General features: G+C 32.9%; 1 protein-coding gene across 1 annotated transcript; it reads right to left on the bottom strand.

The window, feature by feature from the left end:
* Nucleotides 1-170: 170 nt before the first annotated feature.
* On the bottom strand, nt 171-27,222 carry LOC127722271 (mucin-5AC-like). Its single transcript, XM_052229164.1, has 18 exons — nt 27,148-27,222; nt 24,882-25,019; nt 22,310-22,429; nt 21,704-21,793; nt 20,060-20,158; nt 18,721-18,858; nt 17,362-17,490; nt 16,562-16,714; nt 13,470-13,622; nt 12,777-12,935; nt 11,250-11,402; nt 10,104-10,265; nt 9,426-9,581; nt 8,248-8,412; nt 7,050-7,214; nt 5,783-5,938; nt 2,586-2,747; nt 171-404 (listed from the first exon to the last, which is right to left on the bottom strand). Exons 1-18 carry the CDS (start codon nt 27,191-27,193, stop codon nt 187-189), a joined length of 2,562 nt encoding a protein of 853 aa, XP_052085124.1. The 5' UTR covers nt 27,194-27,222; the 3' UTR covers nt 171-186.
* Between the last annotated feature and the right edge of the window lie 773 nt (nt 27,223-27,995).

Raw genomic sequence — 27,995 nt, 5'->3', positions numbered from 1 at the left:
AGGTATCAATGTATCCATAAACACCCAAAAGAATACCAATATGAAAGTTCCAACTATCTCACTGATTATGCATCGCAAGAATAAACTTGAGAATGTAAAAATTCCTATAGCTATTACTTAATTGAAAATTAGCGTAATCATAATCATGTGGATCTAAATAATTCCAAGTCTACTTTTGTAGTTCGTTTAATTTTTGCATTTACAAATAGGGCAATTATCTGGCCCGAATGTTATTCCAACGTTACATGGAGCAACACATCTTATTGGTGGACACACGTTTGAATCTGTTGTAGCTATTGGTACTTTTGTTGTCAGGATGGCTTTTGTTGTCACAGGAGCTCTGGTTGTTGGTAAAGGTCTGACAGGAGCTTTTGTTGTAAGAACCAACGGTTTTATTGATGTTGCTGAAATTAAAAAGACTAACAACTTCTAGGAATGAAACAATAATTCAGCAAGTCAAGAATATAAAAACTTTTAAAAAAAAAACTCGCAGCAATTTTAAGAAAATAGAATTAAGAAATGTAATGATTTATGTTGGTAAAGGTGTGACAGGTGCTTTTGTTGTAAGAACCAACGGTTTTATTGATGTTGCTGAAATTAAAAAGACTAATAACCTCTAGGAATGAAACAATAATTCAGCAGATCAAAAATATAAAAACTGTAAAAAAAAAAAAAAAAAAAAACTCGCAGCAATTTTAAGAAAACAGATTAAGAAATGTAATATTTTATGTAATAACAACCACCATTTTTTTTTTAATTTTCGTTTCTTGTCTCTTCAATGCATGCCTAGCTGAAAACGTTTAATTTTCTCCTTCTGTGATTACCTCAGGTTTTGTTTAAGCTTGATTTGCCTCCTCTCAAGGATGTTCGCTCCTCTTGTTTTTGTTTTTTTGCTAGATATTCGGAATCCTCTGGTTTTATCAATGTAGTGCCTTTAAAAATTTTGCCCGCTAACCCCTACTTTTCTTTTCATAATTTTATTACATATAGTTTAAAAAGCCATATTTGAAAATCTTATAAAATCCTTGTTATTTTTTCATTGTTTTTGAAAGAAAAAAGGTGCCAATGTTAAATGTATGAAAAATCTAGAGAGAATCATTTCCCGCCAAATTTTCAATAGCTTATATCTCGAAAGCAAACACACGGACCCTTCATTTTTTTCTGCTATTTTAGTTTATTCATGTATATACTATCAATTTATAACAGTCTTTTAAAAAGCTTGTTATTTTGAAACAGAGTAGCGAACATCCTTAAACAATTAGATACGAAGATCAGTTTACAACAGATAGATGTTTAATGTTTAGTGCGCAATCGCTCAAACAATCAAAAGCGCCAGTTTCTGTATGGTTCTGTCGCTTGATATTTGATTTATTTTGTTTGTTTTTTATCTTTGTTCTTTATGTAAAGGTGTTGTCTGTCTTTCGTCGACTTCTGATCTATTTCCTTTTTCTTAATAAAAGGAAGGGATATTGTCTATAATTTTTTATTCGAGCGTGACTGACGAGTCATATGTAGACAAAATGCGCGTGTATCATTCACAGTTGTAATCCTGTATCTATGATGAGTTTGTCTGTACATTCATAATACAAACTACATATTACACAAATTGCAAAAACCTAAAACAAAAACAAAGGAACAACATTTGTATTGCCATTCTTAACCTCAAATTATCGCGAGGTCAGATCACACCTCACTTCAAGTCCAAAATACCATTGCCTCCCTGTGAGTAAACTTATAACTGAATGTCAGTCATTACTCATCATCTGTGCAATGAGCAACACAACAAGCGGACAAATATACTTTTAAAGCATAACATTTTCAGAAATTGCCTTAAAATTTACCGCGACGTACATTAAAAATACAATCATTTTAACATTTTAACAGTTTTTGTTACTACTATTAAATCTAATAATGATTAAGAGTACTGTAAGCGCTTAGATGAGTTATATACTAGCACAGAGATTTGTGTCGGTTGAAAGCTCATTAGAGCTTATGTTATGTCCTTGTTTGTATACTTTGCCGACTCTAAATAAAGCTTGCTTATTTATTTATTTATTTATTTATTTTATATTTATTATTTTTTCTACGACTGCAAAAGTTATAAATAGACTGCCTTTTGTTACTATTTCCATTACTAGTTCAGTAAAATAAAAAAACTTCCAATCATGTCCTAAAGGATATTCGCTCCTCTGGGTTTTTGAATTTTGTCAGATGTTCGGACTCCAGGCTCTGGTTTTATCCACGAACTACCATTAAAAAAATTTGCCCATTAACTCTTACTTTTCTTATTATTATTTGATACATATTGTTTAAAATGATATCTTTGAAAATCTTAAAACATCCTTGTTATTTGTTCATCGTTTTTGAAAGAAAAAAGGTGCCAATGTTAAATGTATGAAAATTCTAGAGAGAATTATTCCCTGCCAAATTTGTCATGGCTTATATCTTGAAAACAAGCACATGAACCCTTCATTTTTTCTGCTTTTTTAGTTCCCTTATTTATATAATATAATTCTTTAACAGTCATTTAAAAAGCTTGTTATTTTGAAACAGAGTAGCGAACATCCTTAACTTGTTAAACGTACATTTACAAGAACATATTACACATCCATTACTGTTGATTTGAAGACAGCTAATATCACATCCGGGACTTATTGCAGAACATCCACCATTGTTACCGGAAGTTCCCCCTGTACCACCTCCAAGTGTGCCAGGACCAAAAGTATTAACTGTGCTATTGTTGGAAACTTTAAAATAAATGAAATATTTAGTGGTTATGATAAATTATGAGGATTAACAATTTATGGTTTGCATATTGGCTTCCTCAGCCGGACAAAAACAGTTGATTAACAACATAACTATTGATAACACTTTTGATTCAAAGTTCCAATTTACGTAAACATAAAATTTTATTTCCGTAAAAGACAATAGAGATATCAAGGCTCGACAATAACGCTTGTCCGATTGTCCGGTACCAGAGAAAAAAAAGGTCGGACAAGTAACAGCTATATCAAGCTTGTCCGACGGGATAAGTTAAATTATTATGCAGAAAATTAATTTAATCCAACTTTGATGAACAAAGTAATTATAAACAAAAAACAAGAAAAGAAGATAAAAACAAGTTTTAATTTGACATGTTTACTTGCAATCGGTAATTTAAAACTGGTTCTTGTCAGGTACTTTTTAACAGGTAAAAGGCATACTATTCTCGGAAACCAGTCTTACTGATCCGAATCAGCGATGCGCTTTGTAGATAAGGTAACTTTACAAGACAGTTCGTCACCAGCTCGGAAACGATTCGGCTCCAAGTTTAATAGACAGTTTGGCACCGTAGGAGACATATTTAATAGACATGATTAATAGACAGTTTGGCAACGCAGAAGACAGGAGACATTTCGGGACCAAGACAAATCAGTACCTGTTTTCCTACCTTATTCTGTTGCTTCATAATAAATACCATACCGTTATTTCTTTAACAAAAATATTTTTTAAATAAAAATGAAGAAATTATTTACCATAAAATTCACAAATCATATTTGATCATATATAGAAAAAAAAACAATACTTGCAATACGTTGACCTATAGTTATTAATTTCTGTGTCATTTGGTCTCTTGCAGAGAGTTGTCTCATTGGCAATCATACCTCATCTTCTTTTTTTTATTGATTGCATTTGAATAAACTTTTTCCAACCTAAAAAACCAGGATACAAATCCAATGAGTGGACATTGACAGGCCTATCAGACGGTGCCTCATGTGTAGAGTCTGATGAGACTTCGGCATTGATGAAAACTAGAACCTAAGTCCTGTGACATGACCAGATTCAGTTTTCTCGACTCTGTTTTATTGTTTTAATTCATTTTGTTCCTTGAATCAACTTAAAATGCAAAAAAGGTTATTATTAAGATTTTTGTTGGACAAGTTAAAATTTCATTCGGACAAGTAAGTTTTGGTATGTACTTGTCCTACTGGACTGAACAAGTTGGAAAAAAAGTTATTGTAGAGGCCTGGATATATTTCATTTCGATTGAAATTGGGATTTCCCCGTTTGCTATTTGTGAAACTTATATATAGATGGGAACTAATATAACTAGTTCTGCAACAGTACTAAATATTTAGTTTGATGTTAGGTGCATACGGCACGAGAAATGTTTTGGTCGTTTCTACGGGTGGGGTTTTATGGTACTATATAAAGTTTGGCATTTTAATGTATTAGTATCAAAGATGCTCGCAGTTAAGTCGAGTCAAAGTTAGTCACATCGGAATATATAAGTTGCTGCTATGTTTATTACATGTATTTATATGTTGTTTGAAATGGGGGGGGGAGGAATCTGTACACTCAAGTAAATAAAAATATTGTATCGCAAGAGAGAATAATATGTTACTGCGAGCAACTAATCCTATTTCTGTGTTTGTCTTGTTTATAGTAAAATGAATTTAAAGAAGTTTTTTTTTTAATTCAGACGAGCAGTGCGAGAGAGAGTTTAAACATCATAGAATCTAGTTTAAGCTTTTTTGATACACGCAAACGAATTTCGTAGGTTTATTTTCTGTTAACGATAATTATCCATAAAACATATTGCCATAATTTACAGATGAAATGTTTGGCACAGTATAAAGTAACCAGTTTTTTTTTTTTTTTTTTTTTCTTAGGATCCAAAGTTTTACTTTTAAAAATCAAATAAATATAAGCATTTATCAGGAACGCTCAAACCTCAAAATGGGGACGCCAAAGATGTAATGATACCTGAATACGTTAGAATCTATATGACCAAACTGAAACTAAACAAATAACCTCTAAATAAAGGCAACAGTAGTATACCACTGTTCAAAAGCCATAAATCGAACAAAAACATACGCCAACATACATAGAAACGACCTATTTGATAACAACTGCCATATTCCTGACTTGGTACAGGACATTTTAAGAAAAAATGGTGCGTTGAAACTGGTTTTATGGCTAGCCAAACATTCCGCTTATATGGCAATGTTAATAAATATTCAACTCTGCCAAATAGAAATAAATTCTAATTGAACATCTTCCAATTGTATGCCTGAGTAAGTTAAATCTCAGTTTCTTAATGATTTGCCAAATAATCAACAACAAATTTAATTGAGGTATGTTACAAATCATGTCAATACCTAAGCCCTGACAATTGATTCGATGATACCTACTGGTATTAACAGTCAAACTGCAACGGTATCGACCAATGCTATAAAATGAAATAAAAATTTTGTGACGTCGGGCGATCCTCGGCGACTTACAATCCAGGAGATTTTCCTAATCATAAAGATGTGGATCGCCAAAAATGAAGATGTATTACATACTAACGATTTATTTCAAAATGTTTTAGAATCAAGGTGTTCACATTGAAAATTGTGATGGAAATAGAAGGTTGGGTAAAATGCATAATGCCTCCAAAGTCAGTCAATTTCGTAGGAGTGTAAATAAATACTCAAACAAAGAAGGCCAATTTAGTATACCCTTTTTTCACTTGTAAATAAAACATTTTATGTATGTTTGTTTGGTTAAAAAAAAAAATACACAAATTATGAATTTGAAATTTAAAATCAAATAAAATTATGTTTTATTGAAATGTTCTCGATTTACAAAAAATGTATGTACTTCAAACGTATTTAAGACAAAAATTCTATTTTGTCATTTGACGTTATACCTTGGTTAAGAAAATTATTTTTAACAATAATATATTGCCAAATTTAACAAATGCAAAATATACTTTAACGGAAATATCTTCACATTCAAAAATACTTTGAAAACCAACCTGGACATTCACAATGAAGACATCCATTGACGTCCATTTTTGTACATTTGATGTCGCACTGATTTGCATCAAACGCTGGACAACCGCCATTGTTTCCGTTTCCGCCAGAAGGCGCATTAGTAGTTCCAGAAGGTGCCGCAGTAGATGCAGGAGTGGCTGAAAAAAATACACAACAAAATGGTAAATATCAGAATGAATATAAATTTTTAATCTCTAAATGATAATATGTTCAGGCAAACATTATGTTTCATGTCATTAAATACATACGTCATGTAGAAGTTCAACGTAGTGAACAAGAATGTGTCCATAGTACAAGGATGCCCCACTCGCACTATCATTTTATATGTTCATGGAACCGTGCAATTGAGGTCAAAACTCTAATTTGGCATTAAAACTAGAAAGATCATACCATAAGGAACATGTGTACTAGGTTTCAAGTTGATTGGACTTCAACTTCATCAAAAACTACCTTGACCAAAAACTTTAACCTGAAGCGGGACAGACGGACGAACGAACGAACAAACAAACGAACAGACGCACGGACCAAAAAACATAATGCCCCTAGGTGGGGGTTAACAAAAAATTGACTTGGAACCCTAGAATTCAGTAATTGAGACTGCATGCGCTGTTGAGACTGAACCAGGGTCGTTAAGTCTTACTTTTAACATAATTTAAAGATTTGATTAGAAAGACTTTTAAATTTGATATTAAGGTTTGATGTAACCATCGCATTGATTTTTTTGTGAGTTATTAGAAAGGAAGTAGTTATGTCTTTCTGAATTTGAGTTATCCCTCTACGATGACCTTGCCTTGACAATATAAAAATAACACATAGCTGAGAGGGTGATAGAGCAGATTGTTAACTCGAGAAATCATTGTCAACCGAGGCAAAGCCAAGGTTAACAATGTCTTTTCGAGGGGTAACAATCTGTTCTACCACCCTCTCAGATATGATGTTATTCTACTTTTTATACTGAATGTTTTGTTATCACTGTCTATTAAATTTCAAATTCAAAGTAATTATATATATGACGTCTTGTACATGACAATCATTCGTATTTAATAAAGCGCACAAATGATCAAGCTTCTCCTTGAAGGGTAATAGAGTATTTGCCATGGGATAGAGTAAATTATATCCCTCGTATTAACCAATCAAAATCTGGCATTTAAACTTGAAGTATAATAACACCTATGGTCATTTGATTGTATTTTATTTCAACTTATTATATACTTTATGACAGAGAAATGACTTAATTTATCATCATACATGTTGTAGCAGGACAATTACAACCAAGACAACCATTTGAGTCCATCGAAACACAATTCATATCACAAGAAGAGACGTCGAAGGCAGGACATCCACCTGCTCCTTGACCACCTCCAGAAGAAGCTGTTGTTCCTGATGCAGCGGCAGTTGTCGTCACAGAACCCACTATTTCAAAGGTACAAACTTTTGGCTTGAGAGAATTGCATGTTTTACAAAAATGTATCCTAACATGATCAAAATAAAGTTTAAAAAGGCAATAAAATGTCAGTTATATTGAATATTTTCTTGAAAAAGGATTATCACGGTTCATTTTATAGCTTTACTTGTGGTATTTTGTTTTCTGTATGCATAGATTGAGATGTTGGTGTATGTCTATGAGAACCAAACCACATTGAAACAAGACGTCTACAACAAGAAAATGTGACCATTTACTATACCAAACTATAAACAACTCTGCATCTAAAACGTAGTCCAAATCTTTTTAAAAGTAATATTCATAATGTGCTTATGCAGAGCCAAATGTTTTCTATTCTAAAGTATTATGTATCATCAGAAAAAATGTGCAAAAGTTATATTGGTTAAATGTTAAGTCAAGTTTGAAAATAGAAATGTCACTCAAACATGATTTAAAAAAGAGGCAGAAGATACCCAGGGATCATCCAACACTCACAAGTCGAGACAAATCAAAGACTGGACAACACAAACCCTATAAAAACTATGGGTTGTATCATGTGCTCTAAAAGGGTAAGCTGATCCTTCTGTTTCTCGTGGTAATTACAAATTTTGTGATAATTCTCTTTCGGTGGCGTTGGGTAGAGTTATTCTTGAAATAATATACTCATTTTGCCTAATCTTCGATGAGTTTTGTTGCTGCAAGATAGCAGGGATTGAGTGAAACATAGGGGGCATAATCATTTTATAAATAGCAAAGGTATTAATATAAAGCTAGTTTACCAAAGAAAAATCAGATATTAATATGTTTTATGTAAGCCACGTTTCTTAATTATGAATCTTAAGTGTATGCAATTATCTTTAAATTATTCATTTTCTGACACGAAACGATTTGTAGTGCGTTAAAAGATTTATATTATCAAACTTAATAATAATACACAAACTGCTTGGTTCAAAGGTTGAAACGGATCACCATATATATAATGAAAATAAAAGTTTAAATAGAAGTACCTTAAACAAATCATACCTGTTGTAGCAGGACAGTTGCAACCAAGACAACCATTTGAATCCATGGAAACACAATTCATATCACAAGTAGAGACATCGAAGGCAGGACATCCACCTGCTCCTTGACCATTTCCTGAAGAAGCTGTTGTTCCTGATGCAGCGGCAGTTGTCGTCACAGAACCCACTATATCAAAAGTATATTGTCTTTCAATGTTTTGATAGCGTGAGTTCATGAATACTACAAAAATATTTTGACCTCAAAGGTAATTTTAAAAAAAATGATACTTTCAGTATACACTGGATATTACCTGATAAAAGATCATCATGGGTAGATTGATCCCTTCACTTAATATTCACAAAACGTGACCTGTATGAATAGAATGAGATGGTTTAACATGTCAATGAAAGAAAAACCAAACAACACTATAGAAAGACGTCATGAAGTCAACATAAGGTCTTCAACAACAGAAATGTGTCAATACAATGGATCAAGCTATGTTAAAATTTCCATAACGTCTATAGACGTAGCGAATAAATACGATAATTAACTGTATACCATAGTTGTATTATTTTAATCGGGTCCTTTCTATAGTTGGAGTAGAGTGTGATTTTGAATAAGACAGCATATTAACTGAATAGTGATGTTCAACTCGCTTTTTTACCTCAACAAAAGACAGTTATTGTATAGTGTAATTATATAAATAATGCACAAGAATTACTTTCGAAATCAAAATGCTTTAAATTAGAAAACATCAAATAGGACAACATTGTTACAAATCACTTACTTATGTTCCTGCATGATAGCAGAGTCTAAATTATGAGAGCCGGATAATTCCATATCAAGCAATGAAAAAAAATATAAAGCTAGTATACTAAAAACAGATCATATATAGTCGGGTTTTATTTATAAAGGATATTTTCTTAATATCACAATGAAAAAAGAACCAAAATTATAAGCCTGTAGTTAAAATCTTCAATAACATGTAAAAAAACTTTTAACAATATTATCAACTCCCTATTCAGACTGATATGCTTTGTTTAACATTAACTTGTGATTAACGTTCTTTGTCCATATTGGTCTGTATGAAATATCAAAGGTGTGATAACGATATTTTGAGGGATATTTGTCTGGCCAAGGGCAAAGTCGTCTAAACTTGATCGTGTTTAGATAAAATGTTACTTTTGTAATTTACTTACCGGTTGTGTCAGGACAGTGACAGCTTAGACATCCATTTGAATCCATGGCAACACAACTCATATCGCAAGTTGAAGCATCAAAGGCTGGACATCCACCTGCACCTTGGGGCGACTGTGTAGTTCCTGTTACAACTGTTGTATTAGATCCAGATGATACTGAAATTTAAATTATTAGCAATCATAATGGGCATTGTTTAAAAACAATCTCATGAACATAAAGATTTTGTGTCCGCGCTTCGTTTACAACGATCTGACGATGGCGTTCTGCATTACTTTCTGCTTTGAAAACATTTTTAGTACTAGTATCCTCGAATGTTGTCGTTATGATATATACCTTCAAACTATATAGGCAGATATTTCAATTGGTACATGTAATAACTATGTTATCTGGAGAATGCAAAGTACGAACAACAATACTGCATATGTTTACTAGTATTCTATTTTCGGAACGTTTTATTTAATCAATACATGTGTAATAAAGATACTATCAGAAACAAGTTAAACCTACATATGAAACTTTTTTTCTTGTATATGCAATAATAACAATATTGATAGGTTAACTAATAGACGGACGTATGAACAATATGTATCAAATTATGTTGATATATGCGCTTTTATAATATGTTTCTTCATGAACATTCACTGCTGTATGGTTTACATAACCTTAAAACAAAATACCTGTTGTTAGTGGACAACTACAGCTTAGACATCCACTAGAGTCCATTACAACACAACTCATATCACACGTTGATACGTCGAATGGTGGACATCCACCGGCACTTTGTCCTCCGCCAGATCCATTTCCAACAGTCGTTGCTGCTGTTGATCCTGTCGGTGCCACTAAAAATGTATTTGTTTTTACCGAAATGATTAAAGTTGGTGATTTTACTCTTTGACGAACTTAAGTGAGATTGCTTATGTATACTCCACGGCGCCTGCTACAACAACACCCCAAAGGTGTATACTTGATTTTTTAAGGCAAAGGTGATCCTCCTTAGGTTGGTTATTTGTAAACAATAACACCCTATCTTTCCAGAGCACTTGAGTTCAATTTCAGGGCCTTAGGGTGGGTTTTATTATAATACTCAGTTAATGTGCGTTTCTTTTTTATATACACAGTTAGTAGTACTTCTTTGCTATTTTATTGTTATTTATGGCATTTTATTATAAACACCAGTGCAAATGGGTTTTTAATATTGACGTTTCTGTCATTGAATTAATTCTTTAATGTTAATGCTTAAATTACTCATATTGTTCATTATAACCTCAACTGAAAAATATATTCAGTTTAACAAATACGTCTTAATTACCCCACACTAATATAGTCGTTAGATAAATTAACTGACCAAGTATATATAGTATAAGGTCACTAGCCCACTGTGTAACTAATTATATAGTTCTAACTGAAACAAACAAGACTTCTCTTTTTTATGGACGCCATTTTGATTTGGTTGAGTATAAAGGAGTAGCTGTTTCACATATGACCAATATGATGTTCCATATTCCACATGGCCACATTTCCGTTATATTTTCCTCGTTTGTAACTATCCCCGAAGGCTCCTTATAAGCGTTGTTAAATCTTCTGTGTTGTGTTTTGTTTGCCGTTCTGGTTGTATGTTTTATGTCAAGATCTGGTTGTCTGTATTTGTTCGACTTACGATTCCTGATCAAACTTTTGGTATTTTAGATCGTCTTTTTAGAAACAGAACAATTGTCAGCAGAACTTGTAAAAAAAAACAAATGTTAAGTATTTACGAAAAAAGGGTTTTTTTCTGCCAACCGTAAACCCGCAGTTATAAATGAAACCACACTGCAATATCTAACCTGTTGATGCTGGACAGCTACAACTCAAACATCCATTGGCATCCATGCTCACACAGTCCATGTCACATGTTGACACATCAAAGGGAGGACATCCGCCTGCACCTTGGCCTCCTCCACTAGATGGCGCTTGTGTTGTTCCTCCTGACGGTGCGACTTAAAATATCAAACAGCATATGTTACATTTATAATCATAGATTTTGTGTTAAATGCATTAGACTCCGTTGAAAATTGTAGATTTAAAGGATTTATGAGTTTGAAGCTTTATTTCTATCTACATGAAAATGCATACATGTTTAAATAAATCATGTTTAATTGTCATTAATACGGGGGAAATTTTTATTTGCAAAGTTCGATCTTTTACCCTTCTGAAAGACATCGAAGAAGCATATTAACTTTTGTAACTGATAATGATTGATACAATTCTATCAAGTGTTGCTTGCATCCTGTGTTAACCTTCCAAATGTGATCCAATATCGGTTGTATTATAAACATTCAAGCATGAATCAATCAAAAATTGATTATATGCAGACAAACGCACAAGACAACCTACGTGAATGCAATTAATAATTGTACCTGACATTCATGTCTTTACAAAAGAAAAAGATCACTACCTGTATAATGCAACAAGAGAAGTTAGTTCACATAGAAGTTGATGTAGGAATCTTTACCTTTAGATGCAATTCATTCATAGAAAGAACAAATTAATCCTCACGCATGAAAAGCAGTCATTTACATTTTCAAAATCCAACAAAAAGAATCACAGCTATAATATTAGAGATCACCTCTACAAGATGGATAAACGCACAAACAACAAACGTCATAAATACCTGTAGATGCAAGAGATAAAACATATACAATAAGAACCATGGACATGTACACACTTACAAACTAGAGAACGTTCATTTATTATAGGAGCAACCAGAAGAACTATAAGCAGCAAATAGTGAACTTTTTTAAAAAGTTTTAAAAAAGTATAATTACAGCCACTTCTTGAGAAATTATAACAAGAAGGCTCAATGCGTTTACAACGTAACAATGCATCATTATCTGGCGTATATTTGTAGCTATAACAACCACATAGTCTACTGACTGAAGATGACAAATACTTATAGCTTTAACAGCAACCCTCTTTCCTCGCTGAAGGTAACGAATATATATCAATCTAACTACCACATAATATCTAATCTGAAGGCGACAAAAATTTTAAGCTGTAAAAATCACGTTATATCCGACCTGTATGGGAAAAATATGTATAGCTCTAACACCCACTTTTTACTGCGGATAATTAAGATGTGCAGCTTCAGCGACCACTTTGTGTAACTTAACCATATAATTTCTTAGCTGAAGATGGCGAACATCTATAATTTAAAAACAACATCATTTCCTACCTAAAATGACGAAAATTTGTACTACTAACAATAACATAACATTTTACCTTAAGAAGACGAACGTTTGTAGATGTTGATAAAAAAAATTCTTTTCGGTTGTCCGAACGGCTTTACCAAATTAAACAACCACAATTTTTACCTGTTGATGGCGGACAGTTACAGCTTAAGCAACCAGATGATTCCATAGATACACAATTCAAGTCACAGACTGAAGCATCAAATGGTGGACAGCCGCCTGCACCCTGACCTCCAGAGGTTTGATTTCCTGAACTAGATGAATTTGTTGTACCTGGACTAGCTAAGAAAATTAAGAAAACAACTAAAGTTTGTTTTATTCCAGTTAGACATTCATTTGTATTTGAAGTGTATCTGCATTTCAGTTCAATACTGAGTTTCCAATATTTCACAAATGTTTACTTGTTTTAATTGATTCAACATTCCAAAATTAATTGTTTATATAAATGTTATCCCTCTGTTCTTTTACAAAGCTATGCGATGATTTATAAAAAAAATCACGCGAACCCTACAGAAAACCAACTGCCTTAATGATGATTATATTGGCACTCAGCAGACAGCATCAAACACTTAATTAAAGAATCCTGGTTTCTGACAGGAACATAAAGAATAATCTGAGATTAAAAAATATTTGAGAGTGCTCAATCATCCCCTAATCTTTACTTTACTGAACGTTAGTTCAAAGCCCAATTTCATCTTATAGGTATATCCGATTCGTAAGATTCATATTAAGCATTCAGCTGAAAAACTTAATTGAATAATCTTTATGCAGCACTAGAAGAGATATAAATAAAGAAACATATTCTATATATCTAACCTGTCGATGCTGGACAATTACAACTCAAACATCCATTTGCATCCATGCTAACACAATCCATGTCACATATTGACACATCAAAGGGAGGACATCCACCTGCTCCCTGACCTCCTCCACTAGATGGCGTTTGCGTAGTTCCTCCTGCAGGTGCCGCTAAAATATTGATAATACTGCCGATTTCAAATGTTGACAATGATTTCTCTGCAGTGATGTTCAAAAACCTAATACATCTTAAAGAGGAGATATAACCGAAAGTTACTAAAAGTACAGGCAGCTGCACAAAGAATTAGATCTTTGCATGTGGGAGGTACATTACCAAAAGTATAAGCCGCTCAAAGAATTAGATCTTTGATTGTGGGAGGTACATTACCAAAAGTATAAGCCGCACAAACAATAAGATATTTGAATGTGGGAGGTACATTACCAAAAGTATAAGCCGCACACATAATTATTTCTTTGAATGTGAGAGGTACATTACCAAAAGTATAAGCCGCACAAAGAATAAGATCTTTGAATGTAGGAGGTACATTATCAAAAGTATTAGCCGCACAAAGAATAAGATCTTTGAATGTGGGAGGTACATTACCAAAAGTATAAGCCGCACAAAGAATAAGATCTTTGAATGTGGGAGGTACATTACCAAAAGTTTAAGCCGCACCAAGAATTAGATATATGTGGGAGGTACATTCCTCAATTTCAAATTACTTCCTTAGTTTTATTTAAGCATTCTGCTCATTTTGATTTAAATATTTATTTGTTTAATATTTAAGAGTTAATCAAGCATTAGTAAATTAATTTCACCTGACTGGCTCATTATTCTATGTATCTAAATATACGAGTCATTACTCCAAATGTTCAAGTTTGTTTTACTATGCAAATCCTATTGACAATGTACTTTTGCTTAGACGATTGGACATTGATTGTCGAAATGTGCATCTGGTGCAGTTGAAATGGTACCGTGAACGTTATTAGTAAGAATCTGTATTTCCCTTATATCAAAAGGAATGTCCCTTTTAAAATAGCGTAGCCGTATCCATCGATTAAGGTAGTACACTACAGGGAGATAACTCTGTAAAAATCAGCCGAACGTTTTAATCACGTTCTATTGTTAAGGAAATATTAAACTTCTCAATGATCAAAGTTTATGTTTGTCAAACTGCTATATATCCTATGAAATTTTTCCGATAAATTGCGTGGTTCAAGTATTTTGAAATTTTTATAATTTTGTCAAAGGATCAAAATAAATATTTTGTCAAAATTTTATGAAAATTAAACGAGCCAAATTAATTTTAGTCAAGGTGTTTGGTACCACCTTACGGAGAATAATACTTACAAAGAACATAGAAAAATACCTCTATTACTAAACAGCACAAAAGACCACGCCAAGCAACAACAAACTCATCTTCTATGAAAATTCACAAACAGGAGAATGGTCCAAATTACCACATTAAATGTGATGGGATAAAACAATCTCACAAAAAATATCAGGCTTACAAATTGGAACGTCAGACGTTCTTTTCGTCAACACATAACTCATTAGTGGGGCTCAAAACAAAACATCTCTAATCAAGTGCAAAATTGAAGAGAGTTAACCAGCACTCAGAAATGTTTCTCTAAATGCAGCTATTCCTGGGGTAGAAAATCCTTAGTATTTCGAAAAGAATTCAAAGTTTTGTAAACAGTTACTTTATAATTATGACCATATCAATGATAATTCATGTCAACACTGAAGTGCTGACTACAAGGCTGGTGATACCCCGGGGAGTTAACCTCAACCAGCAGTGGCATCGCCCCAGTGGTTGTTATCATCTCATAAATTGTGGTGGGTTAAAAAAAATCTCACAAAAATATCAGGCTTATAATTTTGTATGCCAGACGTTCGTTTCGTCTACACATATCCTATCAGTGGAGCTCGGACAGTTGAAATGCCTTATCAGGTGCGAAGTTGGAGAGAGTTAAACAACAAACACTCAAAACAGTGTTTCCAAATGCGACTTCGCCAATAAATGTCTAGAGGACGGACAACCCTAGTCTTTTTGAATAACTGAATTTCTATAATCAGTAGATTTACAGATAATGAAGATACCAATCAAATTCAAAAAAAGTACTGACTACTGGATTTGTGATAACTTCGGGGACGAACGTCCACCTGCAGTGGCATCGATCTAGTGGCTGTAAAAATTTATCAAAGATACCAGGCCTATAATTTGGTACACCAGACGCAAACACGTTTCATATGCGGATCAAAGACGACCTTTTGCCCATCTAGACAATATGAAAAACAAACAACAAAAACCTGAACAGTCTGGTGTTACCATCATCATGATAATTTACTTAAACAGATCTGTCTTCGGGGATTCTACCAAACCAGTAGCTTAACTGATGGTCTGGATGGGGTTTACAGAATATAGAACAATGAGGGAAAGGGTATAAAGGGTATAAAAATTAAAAATTTGAGAATAATGGGGTTTTAAAATACATGTATAAAGAATAGAAAAAAATGGGCCAAAAATATAAAGAATAGAGAAATATTGGCTAAAAGATAAAAGAATACAGACATGACGGGCCCCCATCCACATCCTCTTAACTGTATGTCAAATAGAAGAAAAGGAACCAGCATATTTGATTGCAAGTCACCCAAGACAAAAAAGTGTCAATCGGATGTTATCAAAGACACACCATCTCCAAATGAAGAAGGTGTCTCGAAGATCCTATTGAAAGACGTCATGAATAATACGACTCAGATTCTTTTTTGCACTACAAAAGTTCAGACAAGTTCGTTTAAATGGCTTTGTACTGTACAAGAGAGGCAAAAGATACTAAAGGGTCATTCAAACTCATCGAAAATAAACTGACAACGACATGGCTAAAAAAAAAAAGACTAACAGACAAACAATAGTACACAAAACAAAACATAGGAAACTAACGACTGTGAAACACAAACCCCACCAAAAATTTGGGGTGATCTCATATGATCAAGAAGGGTAAGCAGATCCTGCTCCACATGTTGCACAACCGTACAACTCTCAGATATATCATATTTGAATGACACCTTGTAACATTGTTTTAACTCTATATATTTGATATCTAACCTGTCGACGCTGGACAATTACAACTCAGACACCCATTTGCATCCATACCAACACAGTCCATGTCACATGTTGACACATCAAATGGAGGACATCCTCCTGCTCCTTGGCCTCCTCCACTAGATGGCGCTTGTGTAGTTCCTCCAGGAGATGCAGCTACAATATTAATAATTCTCATTACTGCAGTTTCAGTAAGTAAATAAATAGTAATATTTCCATTATATCAGCTTTTATTTTCACTTTGGACCTTAGTTTCTTAACAATTTCTAAAAATATCAACGGAGAATTTAAGAAAAGTTTGTAATACATCATGTCAGTACCGAAGCACTGACTACTGAGTTGGTGATACCTTGGAGATTAAAAGTCCAACCAGTAGTGGTATCGACCAAATGCTAAATAAAAATGCTAGAAATACTCATAAAACTTGATTAATTGAAATTTGTTGAATAGTTGCCTTATTGTTATCATACCACGTCTCCTTATTTTATGAACGTGGCTGGAACATTTTTTTATTTTAATTTTATTGATTTTACAGAGCTTGGGGATTTTAGAAACATGATGCAATATAATAGAACAATTTTATTACACTTTTTTATTGTTTTTATGATCAAGCACGTGTGTTATCTGAAAAGCCTTCAAATATGGTAAGATATCAATTCCAGTGTCCTACTAGAATTTATTATTAGAGCATGTGAACTGTTTATATATAATTCTGATTAGTGTCAGGTTATCTTATATTAGAAGGAAAGTAAGTACTATAGCATAAATAGCAAATAACATTCTGGTACTAATAAAATGCCCACCAGTCGTTGTTGCTGGACAGTTGCAACTTAAACAACCCATCGAGTCCATCCCAACACAACTCATATCACAGTTGCTGACATCAAAAGGTGGGCATCCACCTGATCCTTTACTTCCACCAGTAGATGTTCCTATAATATAGATTTAAAAAATTAATTTACACTGCATACACTAAAATTATCTTCTTTTAACATTTGAAGCTGGAACATTTCGAACAGAAACTGCTTCATCTCCGGAATCATATGAATTTACCCCGGATTTTGGATGTGCTCGTGTTGTTCAGTCCTTTGTTTTCTATGGGATGTTTTGTATTTTTTGTTTTTCCTTTAGTCGTTTTATTTTTTATCAATTGCAATGACTTTTTATTGCACTCCTGTCTACCTCCTCTTTTCTTTTTGACAGTTTTGAAAAACTAATGCCCAGGTGTTTGGTTTTCAACCATTGCTAATAAGAAATAAGTATTCGCGATAAGTTAAATGTGCATCAAAATAACATCATTTTTTTTTATTTCTACTTTTGTTTACAATTGGGATTGTGCCACTGTTGGTGATCTAGAAATCCCTCTTGGTACCAAAAGTTTGGTGATCTAATACTGGGACGACTTATGAATGCTTTAGAAACTTTTAGCTGACTTAGAGATGTACAGTATAGGTGTTCCTAAGGTGGTCTTGGAGTTCTTTTTGGTGTTACATTTTGTCCTGTTTTTTTTATTGCTTCTACGCATTTGACATTTTTTATTTCTAATATTTGTTTCAGACAACTCTAATGAAATTCTTAGTTCATAAATTTAGAAATGATTGAAAAAATAGGTTCTAACTCACCCAGGTAACACTGAACTAGACTATTCTCTGTAGATCCCATTTGGTCAAATAACTCATAAAATATTCAAGAACCTGTAGATCTTTGGCTTTCACATCTTTTGAGGTTGAGAGTTCCCGATGAAGGTAAATATAAATTTTATGAAGCGGTCTTTTAATTTTAGCGCATCAAATAAACATTGACACTTTGAGTAATTTGTTTGACACTTTGAGTAATTTGTTTGACACTTTGAGCAATTTGTTTTATAAACCCTAAGCAAGGTGTCTGCTTTATTCCTTTGCACATTTAATATAATGAATTGAATATAGATTCAAAAGCTGAACTCTTTTAATACCTCAAAGTGACGTTTTTATGAAACAATATCAGAAATGGCATTCCCACCCCTATATGATGGATACAGGGAGCAATCTACAAGGCTTTACCCATCTTATCCTTTATCCACAATGGACGTGTGTTAATAAAACAGTCCATCTAAGCCTTAATTAAGCCAACACAATTGTAAACACTAAAGCTAACACAATTGTAAACACTAAAGCGAACACCTGTTGAACAATCACACACTAAACAGTGGTCGTTATCACGCTTGACACAGCTCTTCTGGCACGAGCCTTCATCAAAAGGTGCACACCCTGGTCCATTTACAAGATTGGTATTTCCGGTATTACTGCTTGCACCTGTTCCTACAGAAAAATTGGTATAGGCCTTTTATGCTTTATTCTGTATGACAAATATTTTTCTTTATTTCTTTTTACTGAAGAATCAAATATTTAAGTTTTGGTTCTTTATTTTTCCTAACAATTTCGTTATATATACAATAATGTACGAGTGTAATTCAATATTGTGTGATTATGTAAACTTAACAGTAGTAGATATTGTTTCTGTAATAAAGTGAAAGGATTGCATGCAATCACTCAGTCAAAGGCGTGAATCTTTAAAAAAAAATCACATATTTTAAGAGATATCAACGTGTAATTAACTTTTATCGGGTGTTAGATACACTTACAACTCTGAAATCAAAGGTGTGTCTTTGAAAGGAAGTATATTCATCAATACAATAACAAATCTTTTCTCATTCAATATAGTTCTTCAAAAAATCAAAACATGTACTTAAATTATTTTTATGACGAAAATTTATAATGAAAGAAACAGTATATTTCATTCTTAAAGTTAATGCAAAAAGTTTGAAAATGTCTCTGAAATTACAATTTGGTAAAATACTTTTTTCTCACGTTGCGAATCACTTGGTTGTAATCTAACGAAGCGGATATCAAATGGAGAAATACGTTAAAAGAGACCTTGAATTAAAAAGAAATTCAGATATGATATTAAAATAGACAATGAATATTACCTTCTATCAATTACTCTATATTATAGGGAACCAGCTCTACTTCAAAGAAAGGATATTTTCACATGTTCATCCATGAGATCGATTAAATAGTTTGGAAATTACTTCTCTCCAACAGACTATTTTCATATTACCGACTTTTGACTCCGGATTATACAATTTTTCGACAGGTACCTTAATCTGTGGTAGGATATCCTAGTACTCAGTCATGTGAGAGAAACCAAGAGAAGTAAATTCAAACATATAATTGGTGCAATTTGGGAGGAAAGTTTACTGTTTTCCGATGATTTTGTCGTGTATAGAAAACATAGAACAGTAAATGTCCCCCTCAATTGTACGGAGTGTAAGCTTGATTTTTTATACTTTCAGTTGCTGATACATGACGATTACCAGGATGTCCTACAGAGAAGGTTACCTGTCGAAAAAATATAAACTCCGGAGTCAAAAGTCGGTAATATGAAAATAGTCTATTGCTCATAATTGCAAGGAGCTATATTTTATTCCCTAGTAATAAATAAAACTAGTAGTAGTGTTACCTTGTGTATTATTGCTGCACTTGCATAAAACACATCCCATGGTGTCTATTGAAACACAAGCCATAGGACAGCCCTTCGGAAATGTTGGACAACCAGTGCCTGTCAATTAAAATCAATATCCATAACTGTCTCATGAAAGAGGGTCTTGATTGGTGGTTCTTAAATTCTGTATTCTTTTATTTTTCAATCCATCCGTATCTTTCTCTATTCTTTATTCAGTTTGCCCATTATTAACTATTCTTTATTAATTTTCAAATTTTCAATCATCCTTATTTTTTAGTCCTTTCTGTTGCATTTTTTGCCAATATTTTTTATATTCTTTATTTTTAAGTCCCTTCTGCACTTTTGCCCATTATTCTCTATTCAGTAAACCAAATCGAGACCCTCGTGAAAGTGTATTTGTGCCAGTCAAGTGGTTAATATTGATTTGTAGCAGTATCTTTTATGTTTCATATTTCTAAAATACTACAACCAAGTCATGTAAATGTATCTTATGGCATTTGTTAGACCTTACCTCTGTTTGGAATTTTCAACAATTAACATTTAAAGTATCTAATATAAAGTATCACGTATAATTTACCTTCACCATATATGCACAAGAACATAAGATGATATGTTCATCTCTCCGCGTGGCTTAATGAAGATGGGGTGTCTAAATTAAAATCCATAGATTTTTTTTATAATTTGTCAAAAAGTAGTTTCTGTCATGCTTTTTTCAAAAATATAATAAAAAGAATGGGTCACCAGGCTTTTTTTCGAGCTACAGGTTGTGCAAAATTATCAGATTTTGTATAGATAATGTATGGAAAACCCAATTTTTTGTGATAAAAAGAAAACTAAACCATAGAATTTTAAGATAAAATATGAGAAGATAGCTCTAATAGTATGCTTTCAGATAAGAAAAAGAAAAAATGGGGTCACCGAACTCGTTTTCTTGTTTAATCATAGAATAGGTAAATTCATAACACATTCTATTATAAAAGTTACTTTATCTGAGTTATCTCCCCTTATGTGGCACAGTTGAAAAAAAAATGAATCACACAAAAGTATTCTGTTTTCTGTAAAATACAGCCATAAAATATGATAAAACACTTAACTTTCTATATTAACACGAAAAGTCTTACACATGAATTACATACTACTCTCGAAATTTGCACATTTCATTAAAGATCTAAACCGATTATTATCTGCTATTCAAATCCAAGATGGAGGAAGACACCCCAGCCACCTTCAGATAACAAAATAGTCAAACAATTGGAGGATTTGTCATTTTCATCTGAGTTTTGTATGAAGTAAGGAAGTTAAAATGTTTACTTTAAAAATGATTTTTTAATGTTTGGAATCATAACAAAGATATTGTCCGTTCGTATGTAATTGCACAAATGTTTAACCTTTAATTCCCTCGAGCAAAGGTAGTCCTTGGTATTGTTGTGTATTTGGTCTTTCTAACGTTTGGTCTCAAACATACCGGAAACAGGTTTATTAAGAAACACGTGTCATGCGCAATGAAAATATATCAGACGTGTATATTCACGCGCGAAAAAAAAGGTAAAACACGAACGTTAGCGTTACAACTTTAAGTAAATCAATTTTGAGTAGTTGCATAATTTATTTTTTGTAATGTTTTGTCAGTATTTTATTTACCTGTTTGGGATTGGCCTCCACTTCCCGTTGATATACCACCACCATTCATCCCACTTCCTGTCCCTGTGTTACTCTGTCCTGGACCGGAACCTATCATAAGACATAAATTTCTTTGAATGTTTTGATGTTTACCGTAAATTAAGAAAAGGAACCTGCACTTATTATTTCAGCGTTTATACGGATAGTTATGAACTTAAATCTTCATGTCTTAGAATGAATTGTGATAAAACACTCTGAAATATGTCTGCATTTTTAACTATTCATATGCATTGTTATTTTCTAACTTGATGTTATGTACTTTTTCTTCTATTAAAATATTCAAGCAAACATATGTCAACACGTTTTATATCAATGCAGCGTTGAGTCAGACAAGTTGTAAATTCATCTTTATACAATGTAATACATTCTGTATGATATTTTTCAAAATTACAAACTAAAGCGTTTGATTGGTTAAAAATTTCTTAAACAACAGATATCCGACCATTGCTTTTTTCTTATGTACGGTGTACAAACAATGAAATTGTACTCGATCCTTTTAATTCTGATACGTCCAATGGTATACAAAATAAGCAACTGACAACCGACTGTATATATCTAATATATTACCCAAACATATAACACATCCCGTGTTTGAATCAATGGCGGCATTACTACAGTCCTTTGGATAGGCAGGACATCCAGTGCCTGTTTGGTGGCTACCAGTTAATACCGAAGTCTGGGCTCCTGCTGTCAAAAAATCATGTACTTTACAGTTAGGAAATAAATTTCAAATTGATCCACAAAATCTTTATCTATCCTCTTTTCCTTGCTTTCAAATACATTAATCTCACTATTCGTGTCATACATGTGCATATGTATACAATCAGTATCTTCCATAGATTAATTTTTTAATACCGGTAGTTGAGATGGTGAGGGAAAAAAATTGTCTATCCATGGCAACATTCTGCATTTATTTCTAATGTAATACATTGTATTTCCAAAAGGGCATGGACATATCAGATGGTCCCCACAGAATTTGGATCAAAGTATGATCAGGATTTTTTTCTCCTTGGTAAATGACGGGGGGTTCCAATTGAATTGTCTATACCCAATTCCGCTATCAATCAGGTTATGTAATGTGATTTACACACTTTACGTGACGGTACCCAAATTGCACCTATTTTGACAGTTTTTTCACCTACGTTTATTTATGATATAGACAAAAGTTTCCATTCTGTGTTTATTTTGTAGATGTGTCATTATTTACTATATGGTTCGACCAATTTAATTTTGAATCTATATTGAATCATAGAAAAATGTGTTTGAATCGACCTCCAAACGATCCATGATTCTGTATACAGTAATGAGAAGTACCCAAATTGCAGCCATGGTTAGATTCACATCCTTAAAAATCGAATAACAGATGTTTTGTTTTATATCTTCAAATATTTAGAACAATTTTACATTAGTCCATGCTTACTATTATTTTTTTTAGGAAATGGATGCTTGTATCATATTTAATTTGCTCATTTTTAAAAGATGACTTTTTGTGAACGTCGCATGGCGACGTTTTCGTAGATTAATTTTTTCCTGTGAATGCTTCATCTGTTGATATATACTGAGAACGTTTTGTGTATATTTAAATATATCACTTTTGTTGAAAGACATGTATAATGTCAAATCATAAAAATACAAATTGTTTAGTCTCAAAGAAAACTTTAAAGATTTCCGCAGCGATTTTTGTTGAATATAGGTGCAAATTGGGTACTGTGACGTTATATTGTTTGGGGCTTTATCTACGGGTACGTGAAGCTTGAATGGCTGGTGCTTAGTAACAGCAGACCGTGCGACACCATCATGGGTAGTCAAGGTCGTAAAACACCCCTTAATAGTAGTCTATTAAAGGGTGATTAGCTACGAAATATAGAAAATATAAAATATGATTTTTTTTTTTGTTCAATCATTAATGGAAGTGAAAAAATGAAGTATAAATTCGCTTTTAGCAACCAGTTTGATTCAGTTTTGACGAAATAAGCAAAGAAATATTGCAAGTGAATAATTCGACCTCATTAAATCTGTATTCATGTGAACTTCAATTGAAATTGAGATGGGTTACACATGAACTAGGCGTGATCAGCTAGTAAAAGGAAAAGAATGTCAACATTGAAAGTCAAACAAGAGTAAACCATTTGATTGACTGATTCGATCTACAAAAACTTATTCTTATACAGGTAAAAACGATTATTAACATATTATTTTAACCTATAATATGAAATCAAACAGACTTAGAAAAATCCAATTGCACGAGTTCGCTATCTATCTATATCTAATGTTTATGTTTACAACGGGTTATAAAATATATCGTCGGCATTCTTCGAAAGGTCACCTCGATGGTTAATTAGATGGCGTCTAGACTAAAAATCACACGAAATGCTGATACATAATTTCGAGTTTATGCATCGTAAATTGTTTATAGACTTTTTTTATTTGGATATACATTTTAGTATGTTGTAAGTAAAATATAAAAATGTGAATCAAATCGGTGAACATGAATTTGACAGCTAGTACCCCTTTAACATTTGGTTTAAAAGATCGATGTAGTATTTATTATATTCGCATATTCAGTTGTTTAATTCAAATATGTAATAACAATGGATTTTGTATTTACATTGTGTTATAGATCAAATTTATTCGTTCAGTGTATATTCATTTGTTTGCGTTAATATGTCTTTTGATTGAGTTAAGCCATTTCAATTGATATATTGTATAGTGTGTCTTTCTATGTTGTGACGTTACACTATTGTTTCAGGTAAGGGTGAAGGTTGGTACCTATTAAAACGTTTAAACCCGCTGCATTTGTTTGCACCTGTCCTAAGTCAGGAACCTGATGTTCAGTGGTTGCCATTTGTTGATGTTGTTCATAAGTGTTTCTCGTTTCTCGTTTTATAAAGATTAGAACGTTGGTTTTCCCGTTTGAATTGTTTTACACTAGTCATTTTTTGGGGCCCTTTATAGCTTGCTGTTCGGTGTGAGCCAGGGCTCCGTGTTGAAGACCGTACTTTGACCTATAATAGTTTACTTTTACAAATTGTGACTTGGATGAAGAGTTGTCTCATTGGCACCCATACCACATCTTCTTATATCTATGTAATACTTCTTGAAAACAGTATTAAAATAGAAAACATATTTCAATAATTACCTGAAACACTTCCACTTCCGGATCCGGAATTACTTGAAGGACATTGACAAACAATACATCCATCAGCAGCAATAGATACACATTCCATTTTACAGTCTTTAGGATAAGGGGCACATCCGGATCGCAATACGGGATTTCCTATAAATTCAAAATTTAGTTTTTTACCTATATATTAACATAGGAAGATGTGGTATAATTGTCAATGAGACATCTGATTCTCTCCAACAGAGACCAAATGACCAGAGGTTATATAGGTTACCGTATATTTATGTATCTGTTTTTTCTCATATACCGATTCATTATTATTCGTTTGATACCAAATCGTTGATTACGTGGGTAAAGGTAACCACGAATCTAAATGTTTGTCATAGTACATATTTACTATAGATGTGTATGCAGACTTTGGTAAAGACCACGAAATAAAAAAAACACGAAAAAACATTTTTCTTCAATCCACGAAAATTGGTACTAATGAAATAGAATGTATCTGAAGATTGTTTTTAATAAAAAGCAGTTCGGTACTAATGGATAATTCATTCATTGCGTTTTAGGTCTGGAACTATTTCGAATTTAACATATTGTATAGACGCTAAACGCCTTTTGAATTTTTGTGCTGACTGCATGTTCATAATCTTTTTTTATTCATATGCTACGTTTCGTAAAAATCCTAGCTTGATAAATCTAGAGATTTTACGGAGTTAATATTCCAACATACAAAGGCAAAGCTATTCCTAGGCGGATATTTGCCTTTTGGTCACATAGCTACTCAATTATTCACTTATTTATACACCCTTGGTTTTCAAGCTTTTGTGTCTTGGCGTGCCTGATTACGCTTCTTGTGCACCACATCGATAAAGTGTTATTGTCATTTGTCATTGGTTCAATCATAAGGGTTGGATAATTTACCTTGGTATTTTTTAACCCACAGGGGGAAATAAAAGTTACGAGTCGAATGTGGAAAAATCTCACTGTACAAAATTTTAAAAATTAAAGCAATTTATCAACAATACTACACAGAATAAAATATTTTCAGTCGATCCACAGAAAATCGGACGAATATTGCTTCCCGTTTTTCTGTTGGTGCTCGGTAACAAAAATCAAAACCTTAAAAACGGGCACATCAATTCTCCACCAAACTTCGATTTGCTTCGAAAATGTGAAACATGAGGATATGATACAAAGAGGGTCTGGATGGAATTTACCGAATAGAGAATAATGGACAAAACGTGCAGAATAAATGGCAAAAAATTTTAAAAATAGAAAAAATAGGCCAAACAATATATAGAATAATGTGATGTTAAAAAATAAAAAATAATCGGGAAAATAAATAAAGAAAACAGATAAGTGGTGTAAAAATTGATGAATAAAAAAATGAAGGACCCCTAACAAGTACATCATACAAAGAGTCAATAAAAACAATAAGCTAAAGAAATACAGACAACGCCATGGTAACAAAGAGAACCGAAGCGGAAAAACAAGTATAGAAAAGATTATAAAGAAACCCAAAACTGAGCAACATGAACCCTACAAAAAACAAAAGGACACTGCTGTGCTCACAAAGGTAAACTTCCTGCTATACAAGCGGCACCGGCCATTTTTCTCATGATTAGTAAAATTCAGATGTAATGCCATAAACGATGAAAAGAGTTCCGGGTTGTGGCAGCATATTAATGGTAATTTTTGACACAAATATTGCATAAAGATCAATCAACCATGATGCCATCCTTAAAAACTTAGAGAGATGGACTCAACTCTACAATTAAGAACCCTTGGTTCAAAAAAGTAGGTTCATTATAAGCAACAGCCTTATATGAAAATCATGAAGGCAACTAGATATCGCTCAACTGGAAGAACTTTTCTAAATATAGGTGCTGCTGGAATGTTGGTACATTGAAATGGGAAGTCTACAGTAGAAATTAAAATCAAATATTTTGTCGTAAAGATTCCTTCTCAACCGACCCTTACTGTCAATGTCTAGATTGCAGTCAAGATATGAAACAGGCTATACTGTAGCTGTGGTATCCTTTTTTCAAGTTCAATGGTAAAGACGCGATTAAAAGTCACAAAATTGTAATTTTTTCAGGAAGAGAAGATGTGTTGCTTCATTACGTCAATTAATTATGCGCCCTCTATCGACCACTGGCTCTAGTGAAGACGTTAAACCTACTGGTTTTATTGGGGTAAACTTAATTGCTTACATTTTTTTGGAAAAATATTGTTTTTGCATTTTTCGTATAATTTATACACAAGTATAAAAAAAACTTACCGTGAACGAAAATTACAAAGTTCAACACAAAAATGGCGAAAAACATCTCAAGTATTTTAAATCCCAAATGAAAATCGAAACATAAAAAAATGAAAAGTCTGAAAATGACTTTTCCGAAAGTTTACGATAAAATTATGACTTTTATGAATGAACTAGATAATGGTATATATATGCGTGGTTTTCGAACTGCAATTTTTCTGATAACCTTTAGTGTTATAGATAAGGGCCGACATGTCCCGATATAAACTTGCATTCAAAGACAGATGTTCGGTAATACCTATAATGACTAAATATAATATGTCATCTTTAAATACATGAAGTATAAACGTCGACATTGCAAAACATAGGTAAAAACCGGCCCTAATGGAAATTATTTAAAATATAATAATGAAATAGAAAAATATATCATGATAAATGCGAAAATAATACTGAAATGTGTCCGTGTAAACATGGAATCATTAGTTTTATATGAATATTTAGAAGATGTGGGTTATGGTAATGAGACAACAACCCTACGACAAAAATTGATAGAAGACATCAAAGGTCAAGATTTGTGTTAAAGTACATTTTATATGCTTGTCCTACTTAGAGCTTCCCTGTGTAATCAATGTCATTCTCAAGGTCTGGGAGCGAACGTTGACCTTTGCTTATCATTGTTTGGTCAGTTTTTGAGTTTTGAGAGTACGTTGACCTTTTAACTATTTGGGGTACTTATGCCAGGATTGGTCGGCTGCTGAGGGCATGGTGACTTTCAAATGTTAAGAATGCATTGATTCAACGATTGCTGGTGTAACGGAACTTTAGAAATTTTGAAGTTTAGTTCGTTCAAGATTTTGGAAATTAGATAC

This window comes from Mytilus californianus, unplaced genomic scaffold (genome assembly GCF_021869535.1).
Source record: "Mytilus californianus isolate M0D057914Y unplaced genomic scaffold, xbMytCali1.0.p SCAF_12, whole genome shotgun sequence".
Lineage (NCBI taxonomy): Eukaryota > Metazoa > Mollusca > Bivalvia > Mytilida > Mytilidae > Mytilus > Mytilus californianus.
Note: the sequence above shows the minus strand (reverse complement) of the source record. Positions and strands in the feature narration are given on the sequence as shown.

What these genes read in the sequence shown, in the direction of transcription:
- LOC127722271 (XM_052229164.1), bottom strand. Translation starts at nt 27,193, where the DNA reads ATGTTTTTCGCCATTTTTGTGTTGAACTTTGTAATTTTCGTTCACG. An exon ending in CTTTGTAATTTTCGTTCACG is followed by an intron (nt 25,020 to 27,147) that starts GTAAGTTTTTTT and finishes TTGAATTTATAG; the next exon opens with GAAATCCCGTATTGCGATCC. An exon ending in CTGTCCAGCAACAACGACTG is followed by an intron (nt 16,715 to 17,361) that starts GTGGGCATTTTA and finishes TTAATATTGTAG; the next exon opens with CTGCATCTCCTGGAGGAACT.